The sequence below is a fragment of the Gavia stellata genome, chromosome 10 (assembly GCF_030936135.1).
Source record: "Gavia stellata isolate bGavSte3 chromosome 10, bGavSte3.hap2, whole genome shotgun sequence".
Taxonomy (NCBI): Eukaryota; Metazoa; Chordata; class Aves; order Gaviiformes; family Gaviidae; genus Gavia; species Gavia stellata.
The window spans coordinates 28,160,812-28,184,734 of record NC_082603.1 but is presented as its reverse complement, the minus strand read 5'-3'; the positions used below and the strand labels follow the sequence as shown (position 1 = coordinate 28,184,734).

The following is a 23,923-nucleotide window of genomic DNA, read 5'->3' as shown; positions in this document are numbered from 1 at the left end:
CAGCCTTCATTGCGTGGAGACAGAGGATAGGATAAAGCATAATATTATGGGTATGTTTGCTCAGCTAACAAAGTCTGATCCATGATGACAATTTCCTGTTCTCTTTTGTCTTTATCCTGCTCATACATCATCTGCTATCAGAGGTGCTCTGATCTTTATCAGGAATAATATACATTGGGAAGGCTAAGGCTTCCTTCTTACTAAGGACAGCTCAGTATCAACCAGGCTACAACTGGTAAAAATCTATTTCACATCCATTCTCCTTCCTTTGGTAGTTAGTTAAAATTCACATCAAAATGACATAAATTAACAACCTCAACTTTATATTTGGACTTTGAAATCATCAACATTTTAAGCATGGATTTCAGAATTCAGATGTTACTGAAATAATTCCTCAAGTTGGGGCTCTTATGAGACTTATAAATTATTCTTGCATAGAGGAGAAGTCACCTGAGACTAACCTAAATGAAGTTAACATAGATTTTAAAAATTATTCTTGCAGAAGAACAGGGAGTGGTGGGAATAGATGAACAGATGGGAAAGGGAGAAGAGGAGAGTGAAGAAAAGGCTAATTAGGTAATTGAGGCTAAGAGGCTATTAGAGCTGACCCAGTGGTCTACTGGTAGTGCAGTTCAGGGACTTGAATTTGGGATTGAGGTTGGTCCCTCATTCCCAGGCCAACACATGCTCCAAAAATGGCAAGGAATCAGTTTTATAGCCTGTGTGATCCTGTAAGTATGTGTTTTCCAGTCAACATAATCCGGAGGGATTGTATGTCAGATTATAGTGGAGACAGGAAAGAATAGTGGAATAAAATGCTGAATTTGGACATGAATACCCTAAAATACTGTGCTAACGGGTAAACTGTTTAGTGAAATTCTTTGGAATTCCTTTGAACTGGCTGTCAGAAACAAATCTGATTGAAATAACATATTTTGAAGAGATTCTGGATAGGAATAAACTATTTCTCACTGAGCAGCCTTTCCTAAAATTTGTCTAGGATTTTTTTCCAGAGGTAGCAGATAAGGTAAAGGCCTAAAAGGTCATTTATTCTAAGTTATTCCATTACCTTGTTTCTGGCCAGTTTGAAGCTGGTATGCTTGTGGTGTGCCAGTCTTGTTTCCTTCTTTCAGCATCCTAACCTACCTTCCTTTCTGATTCAGTCAGTGATATGCTTTCTTCTGTTCTTTATAGGCTTGTTTTCTCCCTCATGTCAGTATATTCAAACTGGCTTCTGAAGTTGTCAGTAGACTTGTTCTTTTATGGCCAGAGAGTCTGGTATAGGTCAAAGCTAGGACAAGCATTGCTAGGTGGTTTTCAGATTTATATGCTGGGGTGAAGCATTTGTTGTCCTCACCTTTTCTAGTAGAACATTATTCATGCTGACTTAATTCTTTTAAATCTCTCCACTTCTGTAACAGTATTTGTGGCTATCTTTCTCAATCGCTTCCAGAAAACTTTGGAACTGCAGTGGTACAGTCTTCTGAGATGCTGTTGCTTCCCTCTTTCCTTATCTTACTCAGTGCTTCTTATCACAAATTCTCATTTGCCAATTGAAGTATTTTTAAAAAAAAAAAAAAATTAACCCTGTGCTTGGTTTTTTCCCCAGTAGCTGCATTTCAGGACAGAAATGCTGGCTCCCGCATCCTTCTCTTGCATTCATGACATCTTCAGAGGATCACAACACATGTATGGCTAACTTTACTGTTTTCTTTTCTTGTTCCGGTATTTTTGTGGAAAGTCAGCTTTTCTCCATCTCTTTCTTCTTTCCTTTATAAGCACTGCATAGAGATATTGCTATTGAAGCAATACATGGCTGGAACACCTGTGGTCAGTAGGCAAATCATATTTCGACAGCAGAAAAAATCAGCACCATTCATTATCCCTGCAGTTTAAAAGAGAGTTTCTGTAGAATAATTACAGTATTGGAACTGCTGTTTCAGAAGAAAGTCACTGCAGTTTACATTCTAGCAACTGGACAGAATAAACAAAAGATGAGGGAAGGAGTATAGCTTTGGTTATAATGGTAGGCAGGAGGGAGAAAGAAGGTAAAACGGCTGCTTGTCCACTGGAGACCCCACTTGTACCTGCTGCTGGCAAAAGATTTTGGATTTTGCTATCAGCTGACAGCTCCCCTAAGACATATTAAAGTATTTTGTCAAAAGAGGGCACTGTGCCAAATCTGGACCTCCGTGAACAGGTTTTATGTTTAGGGGAGATAGATGAGTGATGAGTGACAGACAACACTGAAGGAAACCTCCTCCCACAAAACCATATTGAGGTTTGGAGAACCTGAAACAACCCTTCTCTTCCTTTGGGGGATGCAGTGTTGCCCTGTCTTATATGAAGCTGCTTAAAAAGTAATTCAGTCATTTTAAAAATTATTTCTTGCCAGCTCATAATTTAGTAGCCCTCCCATTTATAATGTTATGCTTATTCTGGTGAATGATGATTTCATTTCTGCCAGAAGAACCCAGGAGCAGGTTTTCAGCGTTGTTTTGTATCTCAATCATGATCTGCTAGTAGGGACCCTTCCATACTGCTTCGCTGTGCTTCCCACATGGTACGCCCTTTCCTCAGCACTTCTTGTCACTTTTAGGAGTAATGACTTCCACTGGTTCCCTCTGTATTTAGGTAGAATGGTTTTGTTATGTTTTTGTTATTGGTCTTATTGCAGGACCTAGAAGACTGGCCCAGGGGCAAGGACCACATTTCAGTGAGGTGTTACGCAAACAGAGGACATTGCCCACTGCTGTTTTCTATTTATTGTTTCTCCTCACCACTGAATTTTCCTTGTCAGAACACTGCACTGTATTGAAGATACAGTTTTGTTAAAAACCTTTTTTAGCAAGTTCCCTCTGAATGTATCCAAGCATGTAAGAAATGTGGGGAGTTATAACATTTGTTCATACGAATCTGTTTCTAGGTTTTGGCTTTCAAGTTCTAAAACAATAGTAATGTACTTTCGGGATATTTTCACTAGCTTAGTATCAGCTGATGGGACTGATTCATCTGATGTGCAGGTCTCAGAAAAAGAAAGTATGCCAGGTTAGACCAGCACTGATGCAGGTAGCCAGTACTGGTGAAGTTTTACCATGTTTATTACAAATATTTAAAATGCAGAAATTCTCAAAAGTAAAATTAAATGTGCCTTCTCATTGCTTAATTATTTAATTAATTTTTAGAGGAAAAAAAATAGTAAAAACCTCAGAGTTTTCCCCTTGCAGTTGTAAAGAATGCAGAGAGTTTACAAGCAGTCTTTGTACAGTTCCCTATTTTTTTAATTCCCTAGCAATTTTTATTGAGGTTACTTAATTATTTCAATTAACATTAACTCTTAGAAGCTGTGTGCTTAATGTGCAGATTTTCTGATGTTTGTGAAAGTCATTGAATTACACAATATTTTGATTTTTGTACTTAAGAAGAAGAAACAAGGTGTTGGTAAAGGTGGACAACCTTGAGGTGCATAGTAAACTGCTAAAAATGATAAAATTATCTAGAGAACATTCTAATACCTATTAGCAAGAATAAAAGCAGGACTTATTTTGCAGTGTCTGAAACTGAGTAAGCTGTGCCAAAACCCATTCCGTTATCTGTAAACAATATTTAACACCATCTGACATATTCACTGTCACTCCATGCTCTGTGAATCAAATATAAAATTGTGTGCAAAAAAAAACCCCTACAAACTTATTTTGTCACAAGTAAGCTAGGAATTTTGAAAATGGTCAGCTCCACTTGTCAACAAGAATAAGCAGGAAGAAAAATAATAGCTTAGACTAACAGAGAAACAAGTCAGGAAGGCCTTCAGTTTGAAAGGGCTGCCTCCCAGAAGAGGGGTTTGCATGATTAACTTCCTTACATTTTCTTCAGAGTTGGTTGGATTTCTTGCAGTTAATAAATAGGGACATCCAGCTTTAAGAATAAAATCTGAACACTCAAAAGGAGTAGCTAGATCTAGTATTTTGGGAAGTGTCAATAAACACCCGAAGGTTTTTTTCCAAAGTTTAATCGGAATCAGATTTTGTGCTTCAGATGTCTTCAAAATTTAGGCTTAATTTCCTCTGAGATTGTGACTCAGGCCCACCCTTTTGAATTATATACGCAAGCTTGGAAATTTGTGAAATTGTTAAGTTATATCCCTCCATCTGCAAATTGATGGCAATTGAAAATGATCACCACAGTGTGTCACCACAGCTAACACTACATTGCAATCAGATTCACTTGAGCATTTCTCTACAAGTCAGATCACTTAATTTTTCTTTTGGCCATTGATCTTTTACAGCACCTGCAGCTTTTTGTTTTTCCTCCAAAGATCATCATTTTACTTTGAAGTCTACTGACTGTGATATGTCTAACCCAATCCTGCAGAGGCAAGGAACTGAATAATTACTTCACAAATGCCATATTAAAAGCTGTCCAAAGACTGTTTAGGCTGCTCATTAAAGTCATTGGGAATTTGGCTGGGCAAGAGCTCCCTGCTTTGGTGATGCAATAGGGGGGAAAAGCGCTCCGAAGATTGCTATTTTCTAATTATTTGTGTTTTTCTACCACAAAAGGATTTGATTAGTGCCCTTACGTGTTTAAAACTTAAAGAACAGATGCCACACAGCAGCACCCCCCCCCCACGCCCCAGTGTCTCTTCCCCAAAGTTTTGATTAACTCCCGATTTTCGAAGGGAAATAAAGTAGCAGAGAAAAAAAGCAGAACAGATAATAAAGTTTGCCTTTAAGATTAAAATTACAGCCAAGCTAGAGTGGAAGTTAAAATTGTGTTCGAAATAGAAGTATAGTTAGGATAAAATTTTCAAAGCTCAGCCAGGTGTAATACCCCTCACTGCCTGTTGTAGTAGCAAAGAGTAAAACCCTGGGGCCTCCAAAGTTATCAGTTTTTTGAGACTGGATGAGGACTCCAATTTTTTTTTGTAAACTGACAAATTTGATCTTATTGCATGCTACCAAAACAGACTAAATGTCCTGACTCCAGACTGCAATGTAGCAAATATACAGGAACAGGCAAACACATGTACATTCACACTTGGAGTAACAAACCTGCTGGGTTGGGAGTGCTACCTTGTCAGACAGGAGAAGACACTCAAACCCACTGGCTTAAGCTTTGACTAGCACTGGACTATGAGAGTCAAAATAGAGAGAAAATCTTCCTTTCTGTGCTTCCTTCTTCCTTTGACAGAAAGAATTTTGCATTTATCTTTAAGACTAGGCAGTCTGAATTTGTTTCAAAATGATGTCAAATATCAAGCTTCATTTCTGTAAATATGTTTCTAAAAAGAGACTGGAAATTAGTTGCTTGCACGTTATGCTCTCTGGCTGTACTTAGAATTGGGGTGGTTCGCCTTTAAATAACCATTCAGAAGGACTGAAATCCAGGCAGTTGTGTATCAATTAGCAGGGTGCATTTCTTGGTGTGAACTGCCTGGAAATGCAAAATGACAAATCTGAGCATTAAGCTTTCTACCATCATTTTGCTTTCCTACCTCTAACTACAAATCAGCTTCACTGTGACTTACAGTGTAAGAAGTCGGTGCATTTCTGCAGATCCATGATAAGATATTTTTCACTAGTAAGAAATGCAGTTAGACTCTGCATTCTGAATCTGTCCCTGCCAGGCCCTAGATGCATTAGTATTCCACTGGCAGCTGCCTGTAGGTAGGAATATTGTTTTTGTCCATAACCAGAGGGAACAATCAGACTAAGCCGTTCCCCGGCTATAAACCAGCCAAAGTAATTGGGTTTAATTTTAATTTTTGTAATAGCTTTAAATTAATAGGAGCAGCTGCTGCCACAGTGTGTGGGTGTCCTTTTCCAGAAGGCATAGAACAAAAAAGGGAAAGAGTAAACAATAGTGTGTCTAGGACACAAAGGTTAATTCAAGAACTGAGCAATGTCTTTTCGTTATCAAAAACTCAGTTGGTGATATCTAGCACTGTGTCTCTTTTCTTTCTTTTTCTTTCCCTTTTTTTCTTTTTTTCTTTAATTCCCTGATAAGATCTCAATCTGATTAGGCTCCTGTGTGTAAGATGTGTTGTTGGTATCTAAACACTAACTCTCTTTCTCTATATGACTCACAAATAGATTAGCAGTGACAAAGTGCTAGGAGAGATAAAAATAGATTAGCAGTGACAGGAGTACTATTATAATTATTTTTGGAAGATATGGTTTGAATTAAGAGTTTGGGCACTTTCTGCCCTGAGAGGGTGAATTTAAACCTAGGAACTGAGGATGGTTTCTGCTGTTGTGTCAGACACCAGATAGTGAAATGTCAATACCAGATGTCCTAGAAATCAAGATTATCCATAATAGCCAAATGCAGCCATAAAGTGATGTGTCAAAGTGGATAATAAAACAGATGCTTAGCTTCTATAATGAAGGGGAAAGGGAATGAAATATCAAAAGTGCCTTTAATACATTAACAAAGTTGTCTTCAACTTGCTTAAAAGTAGAAAGTTATTGAACCAAGGAGAACTATGTGTCATTTAAACATTAACTATCAGCAGATGAATTTCAATTAGCATTAGCCTTTCTAAAATCCTGAGTTTCCTCCTATTGGTCTCATTTTACATGAAATTTTTATAGCATAAAGTGAGGCTTGTCCTTTATTATTTCTCCCATGCTAATTTGGAAACAAATAAAGTTCAACAACTCAGCAACATACTGTTTAAACTTGCATTACGGTTTGAGGACTGGGAGCTAGAATACATTTACCCACTGCCATATCATCTGCTTGATTTGAGATCAAATGAGGGATGTCCTATAGCACTCCAGAGTAAGGGCAAATGATAGAAATATGTTAAGATACTGGAGAAACCTATTAGGTTAGTGTACTGCATGCAGACGGCTGGTGGCATTTTTCCCCTACTGATACTTTTAAAAAAAATGAAAAGAATTGTTTTTCTGTCCTTCATATTTGTGGCTTAAAAATAATTTTCAGATCTTAGTGATAAACAAGTGTCTTATTTAACCAAAAATGCTGAAGTAAATTCTTGAAGCCCTGAATGTTTAAGAACCAGAGAAATAAAAGGGGCAAATAAATTCTTATTTGAAGTCTAATTAACTGCATGACTGGCTCTTTATTGTACTTTTTCAAGAACATCTCAATTCCTTTCTGTTTCTCTTTGTAGCTCCTGAGTCTTGCTGATCAGACTCCTTAACTGCTGCTAATTGGCAAACACGTACTTCTGCATAATGAGAGGGTTTTGTCCTCTATTTCATATTAGCTATGAAAGGCCAAAACTGATGCTCTGCAGTAGACCAGCTTCTCAGAACTATTACAAAGAGGCACATTACTACTGCTATGTCTGTAAATCTTATTATGTTTTCCCTCACCATGATCCTAGTTTAGCTGAGATCTGCTCCAATCGGTAGATGAGACCTGTTTATAATGTTGCGTAATTGAATCAGTTAGAGTCTGCAGGACCATAGTGTTTTGTTGCCAAACATGCCTGGTAAGTTAGTTACAACAAATTACAAGTGCATGGCATGACTAGAGAATCTCCTGTTTAAATAAATCTAGAAAATCCATCTGCGAAATGAAGAAAGAGTACAAACAGAAACATTGAACATCTCTAGCCCATCGAACAAGTGTTTGACCCACCTCTGAAACGTTACTCATTTCTGTTGAGAAATAATAGAATAATTGAAGTTGGGTGAAAGACGTCAGGCAGACATTTGTTATTCCTTAAACAGATACCGGCTTGATAACAATGACATAAATGTCTCTATTATAATTATTGACCATCATGTATATTCATTTTTATCTTGTCAGCACTAGAAGCCAGAACTCTCGAGGCAGGCAGCAATCCAATTTGGAACAGGACCAACTACCCTTTTCTCCTTTACTCTCTAATTTAGGACCAGGTTATTTTCCATACCTGCAGGGGTTTTTTTTTGTTTTGTTTTTGGGGGCTTTTTCCACCTCAAGAATTTATCTTTTCCTCCATTCATCGGCTAGGTGTTGATATATCCCCTGTCTATTAAGGATAATAAAAATACAAAGATGTCCTGAATTTTGGTAACAGTTCTGTCGATGTTGCCTTATACTGACATTCCCTCATTAATTATGCCTCGCCTCTGTGCTGGTGAATTAGGCCTGTATGAAAGGATGTAGCCACACTCCAGCCAGAGGTTTGGCTGAAGCCTACGTGGTGGTATGAAACTGCACCAGCTTGAGAGCAAAGTAGAGGATAGCTTAACTGCCTGTGCATCCTTTTCGCTTCTTGGGAGTGGGTTTCTCTGGTTGTGTGATGCTCTCCCCTGCTCTGGCGGCTCTGCCAGCTTGGGCACCTGGGGAGAGCTGCAGTCCCTTTGGCGACTGGCGCACCGGCACCGTAGCTGTGCTGTGCACGGGCCCCTGGCATGGAGGTTGTCTGCATGAGTGCTCCAAAAGGCAGGCTCTGGAATCTGCTCGCCAGCTCTTGAGCTGTTCAAGCTGTTACATTTCATTTGCTTTAGAGGAAACTGGAATCTCACATAGCCTTTTTGTTCAGATTTCTTATGTGTATATATACTGTTTTTGTTTTTTAGGCAAAGAATACCCTCTAAAAATGTGTATTACTATCGCTGCCCAGACCACAGGAAGAACTATGTCATGTCATTTGCTTTTTGCTTTGACCGAGAGGATGACACTTACCAATTTGCCTACTGCTACCCCTACACCTATACTCGCCTTCAGCACTATCTTGATAACCTACAAAGGAGGAACATGGACTACTTTTGCAGAGAATTGCTAGGACTCAGTGTGGTAAGTAATAGGCGTGCTTGCCAACTAGCAGGCTTCATTATGAATGTCTACCCTTAAATGCTTATAGAGTATAATTCATCATCCCTGCTAAAATACACACACGCACATATTTGTTTTACTGCTATCAATGACACACGTGGTAGAGTACCTGCATGGTGAAATATAGACAAATGCTAATTTAATTTCACATAAAATATTTCCTTTGTGATATGCAAGGCAATGCTAAATTCCCATGTAGGATCAATTCACTTCTAAAGACATTAAAAGATTAAACTGAAACAGCTTTATTGAAGAAATGTGGGTTTTAGCGTACTCTGTCCGTTTGCCTTTCTGGAAGAGCTTTTCTGTTCAGAAGAAAATAAGTGTCTTTGGAACTAGAGTATAACTTTTCTCGGTAAAATAATGCAAAACATACACAAACTACCTATTTTATTTACTCTTAAAATGTCTGCTTTGGTGATTTGAAATTAAAAGGGGTTTAGTGCTCTCAGTATAGACCCTAGTGGCCACATGACAATGAATTGTGATAGTTCTTCTGGTGCAGGAAGGAGAGTTAATGGTAAGGCCAAACTTCTGCTCACTTTGCTATAACCTTTCTCTGAAACGTTGCCTGTCCTGAGGATTTGGAAAGCATGACTCAGCCACTCCCGTATCAACTCAGAAATCATCAGATTAAAAAATAATAGCTGAAATCTTGGGTTGTTTGGTTTTTTTCCCTTTTGTGTTCTCAGACTTTATAGTGCACTTGTCCCATATACTTAATCTTTTCTCTGAGATTTGATTTGGTCTAAACTTGCAGTGTGTGTGTCAGAAAAAGAAAGCTGTGATTCCTATGAAGGCTGCTGATCCCAGCAGCTGGGGCTTTAAAAAGAATCCCAGTATATGTTGTGAAAATTAGAATGAAATCATATGTATAGCCTGCAGTGGAATAAATAAAAGGCTTCCAGCATTAGAGCAGGCTGTTGAGATCCCTATGGTGGCATAAAACTTGGAGGAAAAAATTAACTTATGGAGAAAAGTAAAAACAGAATTGACAAAAGAAAGTATGTGTTAACCCTTTTGTCAGTTAAGTACAGTTCTTGTTCTAAAAATGACTATTACATATCCCTGAATTGGCATTAATTATTAATCATTCCAATTAGGGGGACAAACAATTATAAGGGAAAGGGGTATTAAAAAAATAGAAAAGCAAAATCTTCACAGGGTGGGAGGAAGGAGCACTGTCATTTTAATGTGTGTAGGGTTTTAATTATTAATCTTAGAGGACAGAGCTGTCATTAATTCTATAATGAAATTGAATTTGTTTCCTTTCACTCTGAAAATAGTGTATAAACAGTCACATTTGCATATTCATCAAAACCCTGATCTGACTGATTAAAACACTGAGCTAGAAGGATTTGTCTTTTATCTGCATTTTGACAGACAGAGCTATACTCTTAAATCTTGTTAACATTGTGTTACCAGTAGTTGCTAAATATTATTTTTCATATTTCAGCAAACTAAACAAACAGATGCCATTCAAAACGTGGCAGGAAATGTGCTGTGTATAAGTCCTGATTTTATATCTATATGTACACACACAGTATGTTTTGCAGAAATCGATATGGTAACATTTTGCAGCTCACCATGCTGATCTGTATAAAAAGCTTCTGAATCAGGCTCATGCTGTAATCTTTGTAAGTAACGTTACAATCTCAGAGCATTTCTGGCTTTTCTCCACACACAACTGTCCTAGAAAAGCTTGGTAATTTAATGTCTTTGCTGAGCTTGAATAGACAATTTCCATAAGTTCTCTACGCGTTAAATATTTTAACATAGAGCTTTGTTGCTATCATACATCTTTAAATGGTGAAAAACAGGATCCCTTCAGTCTTCGCTGCACAGTGCTTCATCAAAGCAGAAGCTGGCTGTACTTTAGAGAATTGCGTGCCATATAGGATGGATTTAGAGCTAAGAAAGCGAGCTCTGTCCCTGCCCTGGCCCCTTATGTAAGATAAGAGGAATCAGACTGGCATAAAGAGGCCTTTAAAAGCTCTATTCCTGGCAAAGGGACGATACCCCTGGTAGCACATGGTGAAAGGTAACTTAAAGATGCAATCTGAGGACCAACTCTTGACGTCCTCATGCTGGGCACGGGGCTGAGGCAGGGTAGCATGTTAGGGGAAGGCTGCGGCATATCTGTCGAGCTGCCATGTAGCCACCGATATGCTCTGGTTCATTCCAGGGGAATTTTACAGCTCCCTGCAGCAGTTTGTGATTGTGAGGCTGGAGAATGGTTTGAAACGATTTCAATTCTCCTGGATTATGAAGTTTTGAAGTGTGCCTCTTGGAGACAACAGAATCTCACCACAGATCTTTGGGTTTTTTATTTTTCTTTGTTGTGGAACAGTAAAATGCAAGTCACAAGAAACCATGCTTAGATGATTACTCCTAAAGGCTTTCTGAGTGCACATTTTGCTGCATGTAATGTTTTCAAGGCAATCTAATTTCTAATCTAATTTCATATTTTCTCTAAAGAAAGTACTATGCCTCCATTAACTCCTTAAATACTTTCCCTAATTCTATGAAAATTGAAAGTGAAATATCAGTATGGGACATGTAATTGTCATTAGAATGCAGAATGGCAGAGTGGTTCAGAGCCAAATGGCAAAGATTCCCATTGCCAGTGTGAATGGATAACTTAGCCGTTCTATTTCTGACCTTTTAATGTTTCCATTCTTTACTTCAGGGAGCTGTTACAAAGTCTAGATGTGCCAAATGGTCTTGAAAATAGTCTCTCCTGCAAGCTAGCTATGATGGTCACCCAGGTATCATTTAAACTGCCATTTTCATTCTGCCATTGTTGGCCTTAGGTAACTTCAGACTTTCTACAGTTTGTCCCAACAAATCATAAGTTCAAAATCCGTGAGCGGTTTTTAAAATTGTGCAATTACTTTTTTTGTATATTATTGATGTGTCTGTTGTCTCAGCATATATTATACAATATTGTACAACATAATATAGTGAAAAATAATTTTTGTATTTCTGTGAAAATATAAGCACAGGTTCAATTTATGTTTACAGTACCTATTTTATGATACGTATATGGTCTAATGTGCAGTAACAGTTATGTGTAGCATTATAACCAATATTTCAGAGTTGGCAAAATTTTTGAGTGTGTCGTCGTTTGAAGGTGGTAGCCTAAATTAGCTGCGCATACTTGAAGTGTGTGGACAACTGATGAGGCCTGTACCTCTAGTAGTATTCCACTATCACACAAAATAAACTAAAAGAGTTTTGGTGAGCCTGGCTCAGCCCCTACAGCCCACTTTCCAAATCGCCACTGGCTTCGCAATGTTTTCTTTACTCGCTCAAAAGAGAGCCAAGATTAACCGGAGACAGATACTTCCTTTTACCCCATTAGGCAATGGTGCTTCCAAATTACACTTGAAGAGAATTGCAACTGCACATACAAACCACAAGCCTCGAAGGGACTTCCACAGTACACAGAGACTGGAATATGGAATTCTGTTAAATTAAATATTAAACACACATATTTTAAAACAAGAAGGCAATATGTCTAATGTAGAGCTCTGTAAGTGAGCCAATCTCTTAAGTCAGACATGAGATACTGAGTGAAACAGATTGAAACACAAGGTGCTTCATTTTGACTCCATGCCACTTTGGTGCATGCTTTTAATTTAGGTAAGTTACTCCTGATTTATGCTGGTACCAGAGAGATCTGAATGAGTCCCTAAGACTGTGAAACTGTGCACCAGATGTCACATTGCTAGTTCATTGACCAAATATCCCTTATTTACCATCTAAATGACTGGATACCCCTGTAAAAATAGTTGATCAGTTCTACTGATATCTACTGGTCCATTTTTAACTGCTCAGTTATGACTGTTTTAAAGCATGAAGCAAAGAAAATAGACAATTTTTCTAAGGTTAAATTTCCCATTTCTGCGTTCAGTGTTAGGTTACGTAATAACAGTTCTGTAAAAGAAAAGTATGCTCTTTGTCTTTGAAAAAAATAGAAGTTACCAGCTTCAGTGTGATGTATCACACCTTTGAAATCATGTTGGTATCAGATTCTGTACTTTCCAATGGATCTGACTGCAACTAGGTTGAAATGTCATCTAAATGCAATTTGTGGCAATTTACTTGGTCTGAAAAAGGCCACAGAAATACTGCTTTAAAAAAGTAAACCCAACTTCTCATTTCTCTAGAATGTAAAAGTGCACCTACATGTATGTTCAAGGCACATTCTCTTTATTTAGCGGTGTATATATTTACTCATATAGTACTGCTGTTCCCATAGCATTCATAATATGAATGTCAGCCCAAAACTGTACGTTAGATTTTAAATGTTCCTACAGTTATTTTCTTAGCTGGGTTGGATATCAGCAGAAGTAGAGTTGGACCTAAAAATAACACCACCAACAGTTCTTTCCAAAATAAAATATGATTTATAGTATATAATAGAACAGTGTGCTACCAGGGAAATTATATAAATAACATGAAAAATAACAGGGAACTAGTCTATACCATCAGATTTAAGGAAAATTTCTTTGTTAGAATTTAAAGGAAGTTCTGGGAGATAAAATGGCTTGTGGGAATCATAGACAAGGAAAAACAGGCGAAACTATGTTACTGTTGAAAGTTGCCATCTGTCTGTAGGATATATAAAACTGTTCATGGTAAAAACAAGAAATACTTTGGTTTCAGTTGGCAGCAATATATAGTTTTAGAAAAACAAACTCAATAAAATAATAATTTAGAGTTAATATTGTGCAAGACTGCTAAATGTATAAGCTGGTTATTTCTTAAATTCCAGAAAGAACACTGTTTCATATAGTAAAATAATTTCTAGAAGAACTTGCATAAATTGTTTATCTAACTGTGAGTAAAAAATCTTAATTTGTGAAGAAGGGTTCAAATTTTAAGTCAATTTTGCAGCTCACATTTTATCACTATCTTTGTCTATTTAAAAGCTCTTAGAAAAAAAAATGCTTGGAACTTCACAGAAAAGAAACTTTGAGCATAAAGAATCCATTGGGTTAGAAATCACCTGCAGAAAAACTGTTATGATCCACTTTATAAGAAGAAAACCTCCGGAAGGGAATGACAGTAAATGAATTATATGTGGTGGTGGTGTTAGTCTGTACAAACTGTTTTCATGCATAGGTCCCAAGTTGCACCCTTTCATTCTATAGCCACACAGGAAAACCTTTGGAAGGTCAGTGACCTTCCTGAAGTTTTCACTGGACTTTCTGTAGCTGTGCAGGTTGGCCTTTTGCTTCACAGCTCTTCCATTTCCATGTCAGGCTCTTCATCTCACCTTCACTCCACACTTGCCTTTCATCTGGCTTGCCCTTTCTTTGCCTCAAATCCAACCTTCTCTTTTCTTTCCATTTAGTTTGTACTTTCCTAAGCTAACTACAAGAAAGAAGTTGTGGCACTTGTTTGCTGCTCTTACGTTACTTATTCTGCTTTGTTCTTTCCCGTTCATTCCCCTTATCTCTTTGAGTTGTGAAGGGAAAACCCAAAATAGCTGTTAGGTCTTTTAAATACCAGGGCTGCACAAGGTAGTCATGTTCTCTTCTGTGCACTCAATATCCCCATCTCAGTGCCATTTCATGTAACTTCATATCCTGGTCTACGACCTGTCTTCCCTGTCCTTATGTCTTGTGCTCTCTATTTGCTCCATCCCCTAATACGTACACCCACATTTCCAGAGAAGCTGGCATAATATGTGGTTTATCTAGGCTTCAACCTGGAAAGGAAGCATTAATGATCTAGTCAGTTGTCCTGACATACCTGAACTACCACCCAAGTGCAGAAAGGCATTTCAGGGTCTGAATCCTTGTTTCATGGCAATGGCAAATTTCAGGTAAGAGTCAGATTTTACTCATTCCTGTCTGCAGCACTTTCTGCTGCTTGGTTGGGTACCACACAGCCCAGTGTGATAGCTGTAATCCCAATAGGAAACAAACTGGTTTTGTCCACACAGTCAGTTCAACCCCCAGATCTGGGCAGCCGCCTTTAGTTACTGCACCCTAAGCTTTTGGGGACAGGGAACACCTATTTTACTTTCCGTGTTTAGCATCTTGCTCGCTAGAACTCCTTTTTTGGTTGGTGCTTGGGAAATAACATAGTACAACCAATTAATATCATTCCATCAGAAAAGCAAGTCTGAGGTCCTGTATATACACCAATGAAAAGCTTTTTATGGTTTTAAAGTTTACCTAGTTTCCCTGAAGAACATGCAGATATTTTGAAGATATGTATGGCCCTTAGAAACCAGTGAAAACCCCAGAATACATTCATTTTTCTTTCACTTCCATTTACAGAAATTCGTTTTCCCTCTTTTGTAGCACAGCATTAAGCAATAATTACCATGTTGATAGTGATGCTGAATGTACTTGCATGTGGGGGAAATCGTGCTATGTGGAGCTATTAGCTACATTTGCCCCGTAGCACTTTACTGCATTGACTCTGCTGGGATTTTGAGTATGTTTGAGTTGGTTTCTATTTAGATCTCCTGAGTGGTGACTGCGTAATGCATCTGTGGGGCTGGAGTTGTATTTTAATCTGTGTTCTTTGATTGTAGACCCAGAAGATGGCTAGCCTGGCCCACATTACCTGTAGGGCTGACACCTTGGTATTGAAAGCTTCTCTAACAATTTTAAAGTCTGTTCAGTCAAAAGGATTCGGATTTATGCCTTTTAATTTAACCAAAGAAAAAACTATTTATTGATTTAGCTTTATACTAGCTACATAATGCAAATATAATGTATTAAAATCTCTAAATACCTTAGGCAAAATCTTGTTCGCATAATTTGTGTAAACCGAGCATTGTGGCTCTGATCCAGCAAAACACTTAAGCATAGATTTAAACTTAAGCATGTTAAATAGTCCTGTTGAAGACACCAGCACAGTTCATGGCATCAAGTTAAATATGTGTAAAATTTCCTTTAAGCTCCAAGGTCAGAACAACCAACACTTTGCAAGATCAAGGCGTGGTGCCCTAATGTTTTGCCGTTATCATGTACTACCTTTATAACAACATGACTACGGGAAAAGAAAAAAAAAAAATTCCTAGACTTTAAGCCCAGATTCTCAGTGTTTCTAGCCAAACCTATTTCTTACAAAGTAAAGAGGACTAATGATGTTTTCAGTCTTATATGAATGTAAATGGGTCTGGCTATTGGTTAACTTCTATTTCAGTTCTTTCTAAATGTTTGTTTTAACAAGCTCCCAGGGGCTTGCTTGTCTAACATTTCACCTTTACTTACAGTACACCAACACCACTGAAGCCAAGAGCTAAATTACAGATCTGGTTGTAGGATATGGAAGGAATTAACTTGCCAGTCATTGGTAGCCAATGGATTTGGCCAGTGACTTCATTCACTCCTTGTCATGTAAGAATAAAAACCAAATTCACAATGAGGTAGATATGGTTTCAAATAACTTCCCAGTATTACAAAATTCCCACTGGACAAGATTTTTAAGACTTGTGTGTAAGACTGTGAGCCATTTACTCCCCCTTTAAACAGAATGTAACAAATAAAACATTTAAAAATAAACAAACAAAAATCTTTGTCACATTTGCTCAGGGTCTGAGGTTTCTACATACCTTCCTCCACCCTCCCTTCAGTTTCGTCTTCCCTCTTGTAATGGTATATACGCAATAGATAATACTGAAATAACTCAACAAATGAAAAGAAGTCTCAAATTTGATTTAAGGAAGCATTTATTTGCCTGTCACCTCATTTTTGGATATTTCATTCCTTGTTCACATCTAGTTGGAGAAGCTGGTTCAGGTAATGTATTCTGCAACTCTTTTTGCAGTTCTCTATAAATATGCTGAATGTCTGTGTGTAAAGTGAATCTCACCATTGCTCAGCAGTCCTTTCTGTAGTGTACAAGTAACGTATGCAGTTGAGGCCTTCTGCATAAGAGATCCATGCTAATCCTGGAGTTCTTTGTCCTTGCCATGCACATGTTCAGTAAGACTTCACCTCTGTTGTCCTTAGGCCTTGAAAGGTGAAAGCTGGCTCTAAAAGGACTTCAGCATGTATGTCAGAAGGGAATCTGTGATATATCTTTATATCACATAGGAATGAGAAAATAAAGAAATAAGAAAAAAAATTAATGCAGATTATAAGATAATATAGACCAAGGAAGTGTAGTTCAGGTGGCCCAAGCTGGCTAAGTGCATCCTTACTGTTGACCCCAAGTATTTGAACATACATACTTGAAGAGAAGAACTAAGGCTCATGACAATCTAATAGATTTATAGAAAGCATAGCTGGGAGATATTGCATGTAGCCTGTGATCCATTCTTGATTGCAGTGTGGTTTTAGTGGCCCTTACTTTTCTGCACTGTTAGGAAAGTATTTTTGAATCAAAGAATATTGCAATGAAGAAGGACATCAAACTTACATGTAAGGGATGGCTAGTGCCATCCTTATTTTAAGACATCATGTTATGTTCAAATGTATTTTATCTTAGAAGATCATAATAGTACTGAAAAAAAGAAACAGGGTATTTCTAGAAAATGCTAGCTCCTGTTGAAGTGCTTTTATTATCCACAAATACTGAAAGCAATATTTGTATTTTTTTTTTGAAGACAAAATAACATACAAATAACATGAGGAGACAGGAACTTTTTAATGTAAAGCTGTAGGTACTTAATTGAAAACTGTTTTTTCACTTCTTAGGAAATATAAGATACAGCTTAAAGCCTTTTTAATGCTCTTTAAAAGAGATCTTACATGGCAACCAATCATATTGGTACATGAAAAGAACTGCGTTCTCTGATAAAGATCCTCTTTTTCATGTTTTCGCACAGCAGCTGAGCACCATACTGTGGCAGCAGAGAACAGTCTGAGAAAATGAACACAGATTGAAAAGGTCTCAGTTACACGACATTTTCAATGAAAAAAAAGTCCTGAGGTCCACAGTGAAAAGTTTTCACTCAGAATTTCCTAGAATTGTGGACATACCTTTGTACAGAAAGTGTTTGTTTTTCTGAACTACCTTATCTAATATTCTAATAAATGTGTAACATGGAGGAGGACAAAGGAGAGATGCAATTAATTTCAAAAATTTTCATAAGTATGCACTAAAGAAAAATCAGTTTCAGAAATCAGTTTTCTCCCATTTATTTTGAATTTCCCATTAATTGCATCTAATTTTGCACTTTGTCTTAATTTTAAGAGGACTGTAACTTTCTAAAAATCTAAAGACTTCAGGATTTTGTAATGCATATATTCCTTTTCCATTTAGATTTTCTGCATTAAGGTGGATTATAATAATGCATTAATATCCATCATGATATTTTTAATCAGTTTCTTAGTTCATTAGTAACAGCTGCACATTGTTAAAGGGGTTTTTTTTTTTTTGTTAATCGAAGTTGCTTAGAATTAAAATAGTAAGTAGTCTTCTCCATATTTATGAAAACTGCACTGTTCTGCAGTATGCAATGAGGGAAAGTTTTATGCCTATCATTAAAGAAACCCAGATTTTTTTTTAGAATTTTCGCTCTGACAGCCTCCAAAATATTGCATAAATGTCACTGAGTTAAGGTTCATAACATTCTCCTGACTGTAGTGTCGTTTTATAGGGGAGGAGACTATTGCAGAAACCTGGATCATTTAGATGCAGTCTGTGGTAAAGACTTCGGTGCTCGTTTTCTGAGCTTAGCCATGCTAAACAGAGTTAGTTTATATGGAGGGTCAGTTCAGAATCGAGTGTTCAAACCACCGTCAGCACCATGGACAGTGCACGCGATTTGTCTTTTCGAGGCCCTCGCACAACACTTTCACATACAGTTTTGATAAGCTGAAAATACAAACTTGTTCTTTCAGAAGTCTTGATACACAAAACTGAAGCCCCAATTTTGATGGTTACACACCAAAAAAAAAAAAAGTTTAATGTTTTGGAAACCAGCCCCATCTGCAACTGCTGAGCTCTTCAAAGTTTGGTCTGCGGTGTTCAAGAAAATAATTACAAATGGAGTCTGCTATTTTGCACAGTACATGTGATTCAAGACCTCAGGCCTGTTTTTCTTATTTGCCTCCTGAGAATGAAAAATGGCCAGTAAGGTGTTCTGTCTGATGGAAAATTTATAGGAATGTCAGAGATGACTGATTAAGGGCACTTTATAGATTAACAGATGAAGACTAAAACAGAGGTCGATGGTACTATGTTGAAAAAATAAGAGATATTTTGGCAATACAGTGAGGCACATCAAGATCTATCTTAGACCTGGACATAGATATTAATCCAAACAATGAATATTTAAAAATATGAAAGGTAATGGGTAGAACAAGAACAGTGTTACTACTCCCAACAGGGAGATTAAAAGCATTGCATCTTCTTTGTCTACAGTCAGTGGAAATGCATAATCTCCATATTGCCCTGTAGTCTGTCTTCCTCTTTAAAGCTTAAGGAAATGGTCTAGATCTTTAGCATGCTCTAGGAGATCAAGTTACGAACATAAAGTACTTTGGTATCTTCTGCATGAGGACAATCTCTTCTTGTAGGAATTAATGATATTGTAGGGTCCCACAGAACTCATAAAAGTTGGGGGGTTTTTTAATCTAATTGTGGTGGCCTCTTTATCTTTATGAAGAATCCAGGCTGTATATGTCCTCACTCTCAAGACAACAAGCTGCTCAGAATGTGAACTCAGGAAAAAAGAGTATGTGTTTCATACATGTACTTTTCTGCTGTTGTACTCATCCTTACAAGATACTGTGGCAACACCAGATTTGCCTTCAGCTCCAGCTGATTTTGAAATCCTTCAGAGCTTTAGGAATAAAACTGCACATATCCTCTGGATTTCTTTTATAGAAACAGGTAAGATTTTGTAACAGCAAATAACGCTGCAGAGCTGAACAAAATTGTTCTTCCATAAATGAGACTTGGATGCACTCAGACCAAATAACATTGTAGACTTATACTATATAGACTTGTAGAAGGACAAAGAAAAAAATATTATCTTTCTCATGGTCAAACAGAATTCCTATATGTCCATCTTGGCTGTAATTCCCATTAGCCATGGCAAACAATGAGAAAAATACACAGCAACAGATAACATCTAATTTAATGCTGACAAAGAGGTGGGATGCATTGATCTGTCTGGCAGAAAACTTCATTCTTTTTCATTCCTATCATTCAGATTTTCCCATTACTGGACACAGATGGCATAATATAATTTTATTAACTATAACCATTTGTTTTGCAGTTCATCAATAGAATTCCAAAGAGTAGAGGGACTAGTTTATGCTGGCCATTAATGAAAACAAGTTAGTAGCTAGAGCTGTACTACAAATGGCTATAGATGTTGCATGCAGTGCTTCAAGATCATTTGTTGCTATGACAATAATGAAGCAGAATAGCTGTGGTCTCTGAAATCTCAGATTTTTCATCTTCCCAGAGAAATACAGGTAACTACACGCTCTTCTTTTAGGGACCTGGACTTCCTTCAGAACTATAAAGAATTTATGTACGTATGTTACAAAATAAGTAAGCCACTCTCTGCTCATTAGAAAGTTAAATCAGAAAAAAGGAAAATGAATGGATTGCGAAGCTCCTGAACAACAACCACCTGTTATGTACTGCCCACAACAGTATGAACCATCACGTTAAGTACCAAGGAAAGTAAACTGAAGATACCTGTATACCTACCAACAATCTCCATAATCTCCAGTATCAGCCAAACACACTTTCAGTAGAAGCAGATGAGGACTGTAAGTCAAAATCCTCTCCTGATCTCATGTATCTTTCCTTTACCTAATAAGAAGCGCACCTGTGTTCGTTTTTTAACATTTGGGGAACAAATTGGATTCTGGAAATTATTTCCAGCCTAGTTTCATGTATTTCCAAAGAATGGCACAAATTTCCTGACATGCTCCATCTGAAAACTTACTCTGAAAGGAGGGAAGTTCTCTCCTGCAACTGGTAACCACAGAGTAGTTGCTCCATAATCCCCTTTCCTAAATAACTTAGGGGAGTGACCATTTTTAATGTCTATATATTTTTAAAAATTCAGGTAAGCTTTCTTTTCTTTCATACTGTCACAAATTTTTAACTTTACCTGCAATAATGCTGAATCATAACAAGGGATTTACAAAGATCATGGACTGATGGTGATTAACATCCATAAACTACTAGCTCACACAAGATACCTTCTTTGATTAATTTCAGAAGTTGCTGAATGTAATCTGAAATCTGCTCCCCGTGCTAGGATGTAGGGTAGCCTGTACTCTGGCAGCAGCACACACTATATAAGCTATTGGAAAAAATCAGAGAGGTGTCTTTAACAGAATAGGGAGCCCATGTGCACAAACAGACAATTCAGAACATTTGGCTTCTCTTGGAATTGTTGTTACACAGCAATTTACTAGAAATAACAACAGTGTTACTTTTGAACATTCTGAACTTTGAACATTTTCTTTCTTTGATTCAAAAATACTCCATTATTATTATAAGGCAATGATCACAGTCTACTGCATAAAAGTAATATGTTATGATAGTAAACCTCTGGAACTGATCACAAGTCATCAGATCTCCCTGACCACACTTAACTTACTGGTATACCACTGGTGGCAGATGCATTTCAACAATGATCATGGATAGAATTCCTTACAGCAGCTTCATACTGTACTCTATATTCTGGGAATACCCATCTGCACCCCTGTTTGCAGCCAACATGAGTAAGAAATTTTACAGCTTTTGTTCCAGGGACAGTCTGAGTTAAATCTCTCTAGGAGACACCTTCACCATGTCACAGTTGGGTAAATTGATTGTATGTTGTTTACTTGAATCATCCTGAATGCCAAAAGAGTAACACAATTGTCACATTAATAGATAACGTATAGGCAAGATTTCTTCAAGATGTCCATTTTATTTTTTTCTCTCATTCTAACACAGAAGAAAATTGGTTCATGCCAATCTTCTTCGTTTGCATCTTAAAGCATTACATGTGGATGTATCCTGATTTCAGAAGGTCATATTCATTACAAGTTTAAACATGCTATCTAACAATAAAATGGAATCTACTAGAATGGCATGAATTTCTATAAGGAAAAAATAGGTTATGCGATAATTTTCACATTTCCTGTCTTCCAATCAATACTATTTGAACTACTTGCTGTTGCTAATTTTGGAAAACCTATCCTTTCCTTTTTTTTCTTTTTTTTTAAATCCATAGAGCATAGAACTTTAAACTTTTTTCACTATTATCAAAAGTACCTCCATTGTTTCTTTCATTTCTCATGACACCTACACCGAAGCATTGGTTACAGTCTCATTATTCTCTCTCCATCAAAGTTACCTTCCTTCTGAGTATAATGTCTGTTACAGAGGCAGTGGTGCAAGGAGATCTGATATCTGATGTCTCCTGTGCTGTGTTTCATTACAACAAAGGTTCTCCTAGATTACATCTAAAATGTTTTCTCATAGTTGTTTCAGAATTAACCAAATTATTAAATTATCGGTGTGTTTTCCCAAGCTTCCTGCTAGTTTTGAGAATATTATTCACTTCTAAGATTCTAGAAAGGCTCTAAATTCCTACTTTCACAGAACTAAATTCTTCAGGTATCATCTTGATTTATTATCTCATTACATGATTTCAACACAGTTCTCTACTCCTAACAATATCAAAAACCCTGAAAGACAGACAGACACGAACTGCTTCAGTAGCACTTTGTAGATACATTCTGACTATCTGTTGGGTAAATCAGTGGGGGACTTATTGGAGTATTTTACATGCATTATGTGGTAGGATTGGCTTGCGTTCCGATTTCTTTGGCTAGAACAGTTCTGATGTAGTTTTTTCTTCAGCAGAGTAAGCATTCATTTGTTTAATTTGCTATTTGGGAGTTTCTCACAGTGGTGTACATACTGAGGCAACCATTTATAGGAAATGTTAAGGTTATGTGCAAAGAAATGCCTATTTCCTGTAAAAGCACCAGGCACCTTCCTGCACCTTGGGTTCATATAATTTAATATGGCAGAGAAAACAGGAGGTCCAGAGTCATGGCCAGGAGTAAAAGCAGGGAAAAACTGGACATAAGTCTTTGAGAAAAATAGATGAGGTCATCCAGTTACCATAAGATACATGTAGATGTTTTCAGTAGCCTTTTGTCTTTCAGTGTCACAGCTGAGCCCGTGATGACATACAGCCTTTGTGCTTGCTTAACATTCAGAAGACACTAATGACAAATAGGGTCATGTAGCGATGATGCTTACCAGATTTGGGAATATGTATTGCTACCATTACTTCAGAGGTCAGTTTTAACTTTTTGAACTTGAAATTAGGGCCCAATCATCTTCAATCCCACTGTAAGTTTTGGGTAAATGTCGGTGATGAATGAAAGCTAGGCAGAAATGTTTGGGGTTTTTTTCCCCATATATTGGTAATGTTGGAGCTAAGGTTATTCCTTTTCTCTATAGATTATGAATGACTGTGAAATATAAGAGCCTTAAAGCAACTGTGCATATCAAAGAACTTGAATGGGACCATGTTTGTGTTAAACAGGATTGAAATACGCAATACTTATCTTGATTCTGAGACTAGATACTAACATGGGTTAATGGTAGTTCATGACAATAGTTTCAAAGGCAATTTTTAATATTTTAATGTCTGTAATCCTCTGCAAGTGAGCCACGAAATGCACTCAGGAGTGTCTTAATTCTGCTTGAAGTCATCTGCAAGTTCCTACTACACTCAGTACACTTTCACAAGAAAGGTGGTGCTTGAGAACTTGTAGAATTTATATATAGTGTTACATTTCCAGAATGGATATCCAGCCCCTAATAATTTGCACTTTATTAATTTAAGACATCTATTTTAATAAGCCCCAAAATAAGATTATTTCCCTCATTCTGATCTGTATTGAAGACCACCGAGCATGTCCCTTGGAAGAAATGAAACAGTAAAGAGCAACTGTTGGAATTCAGGGATGGTAGAAAGGGGAACTGTCTTATAGTCACACAATGCAAATATCTCAAAAACCCCTTGCTTAAATGTAGCTGCCATTGTTAAATTTCTGTGCTCCTTGCAAGTGCCTAGTTGTTCTGGAAAGAGAAGTGTGTGCATTTGGTTTCGTCCATCAGAGAGCTCAGAGACAGAATAATGTTCAATCATGATGTTAATCACAGCACAACA

At 37.3% G+C, this 23,923-nt stretch overlaps 1 protein-coding gene across 1 annotated transcript in view; it reads left to right on the top strand.

Annotated features, from left to right (window-relative positions):
• AGBL4 (AGBL carboxypeptidase 4) overlaps positions 1–23,923 on the top strand; it is a 948,642-nt gene that overhangs the window by 372,142 nt on the left and 552,577 nt on the right. The window contains exon 5 of the mRNA XM_059822199.1: positions 8,541–8,757. Coding sequence (XP_059678182.1) covers positions 8,541–8,757 — 217 coding nt within the window. The remainder of the gene's footprint in view (positions 1–8,540; positions 8,758–23,923) is intronic.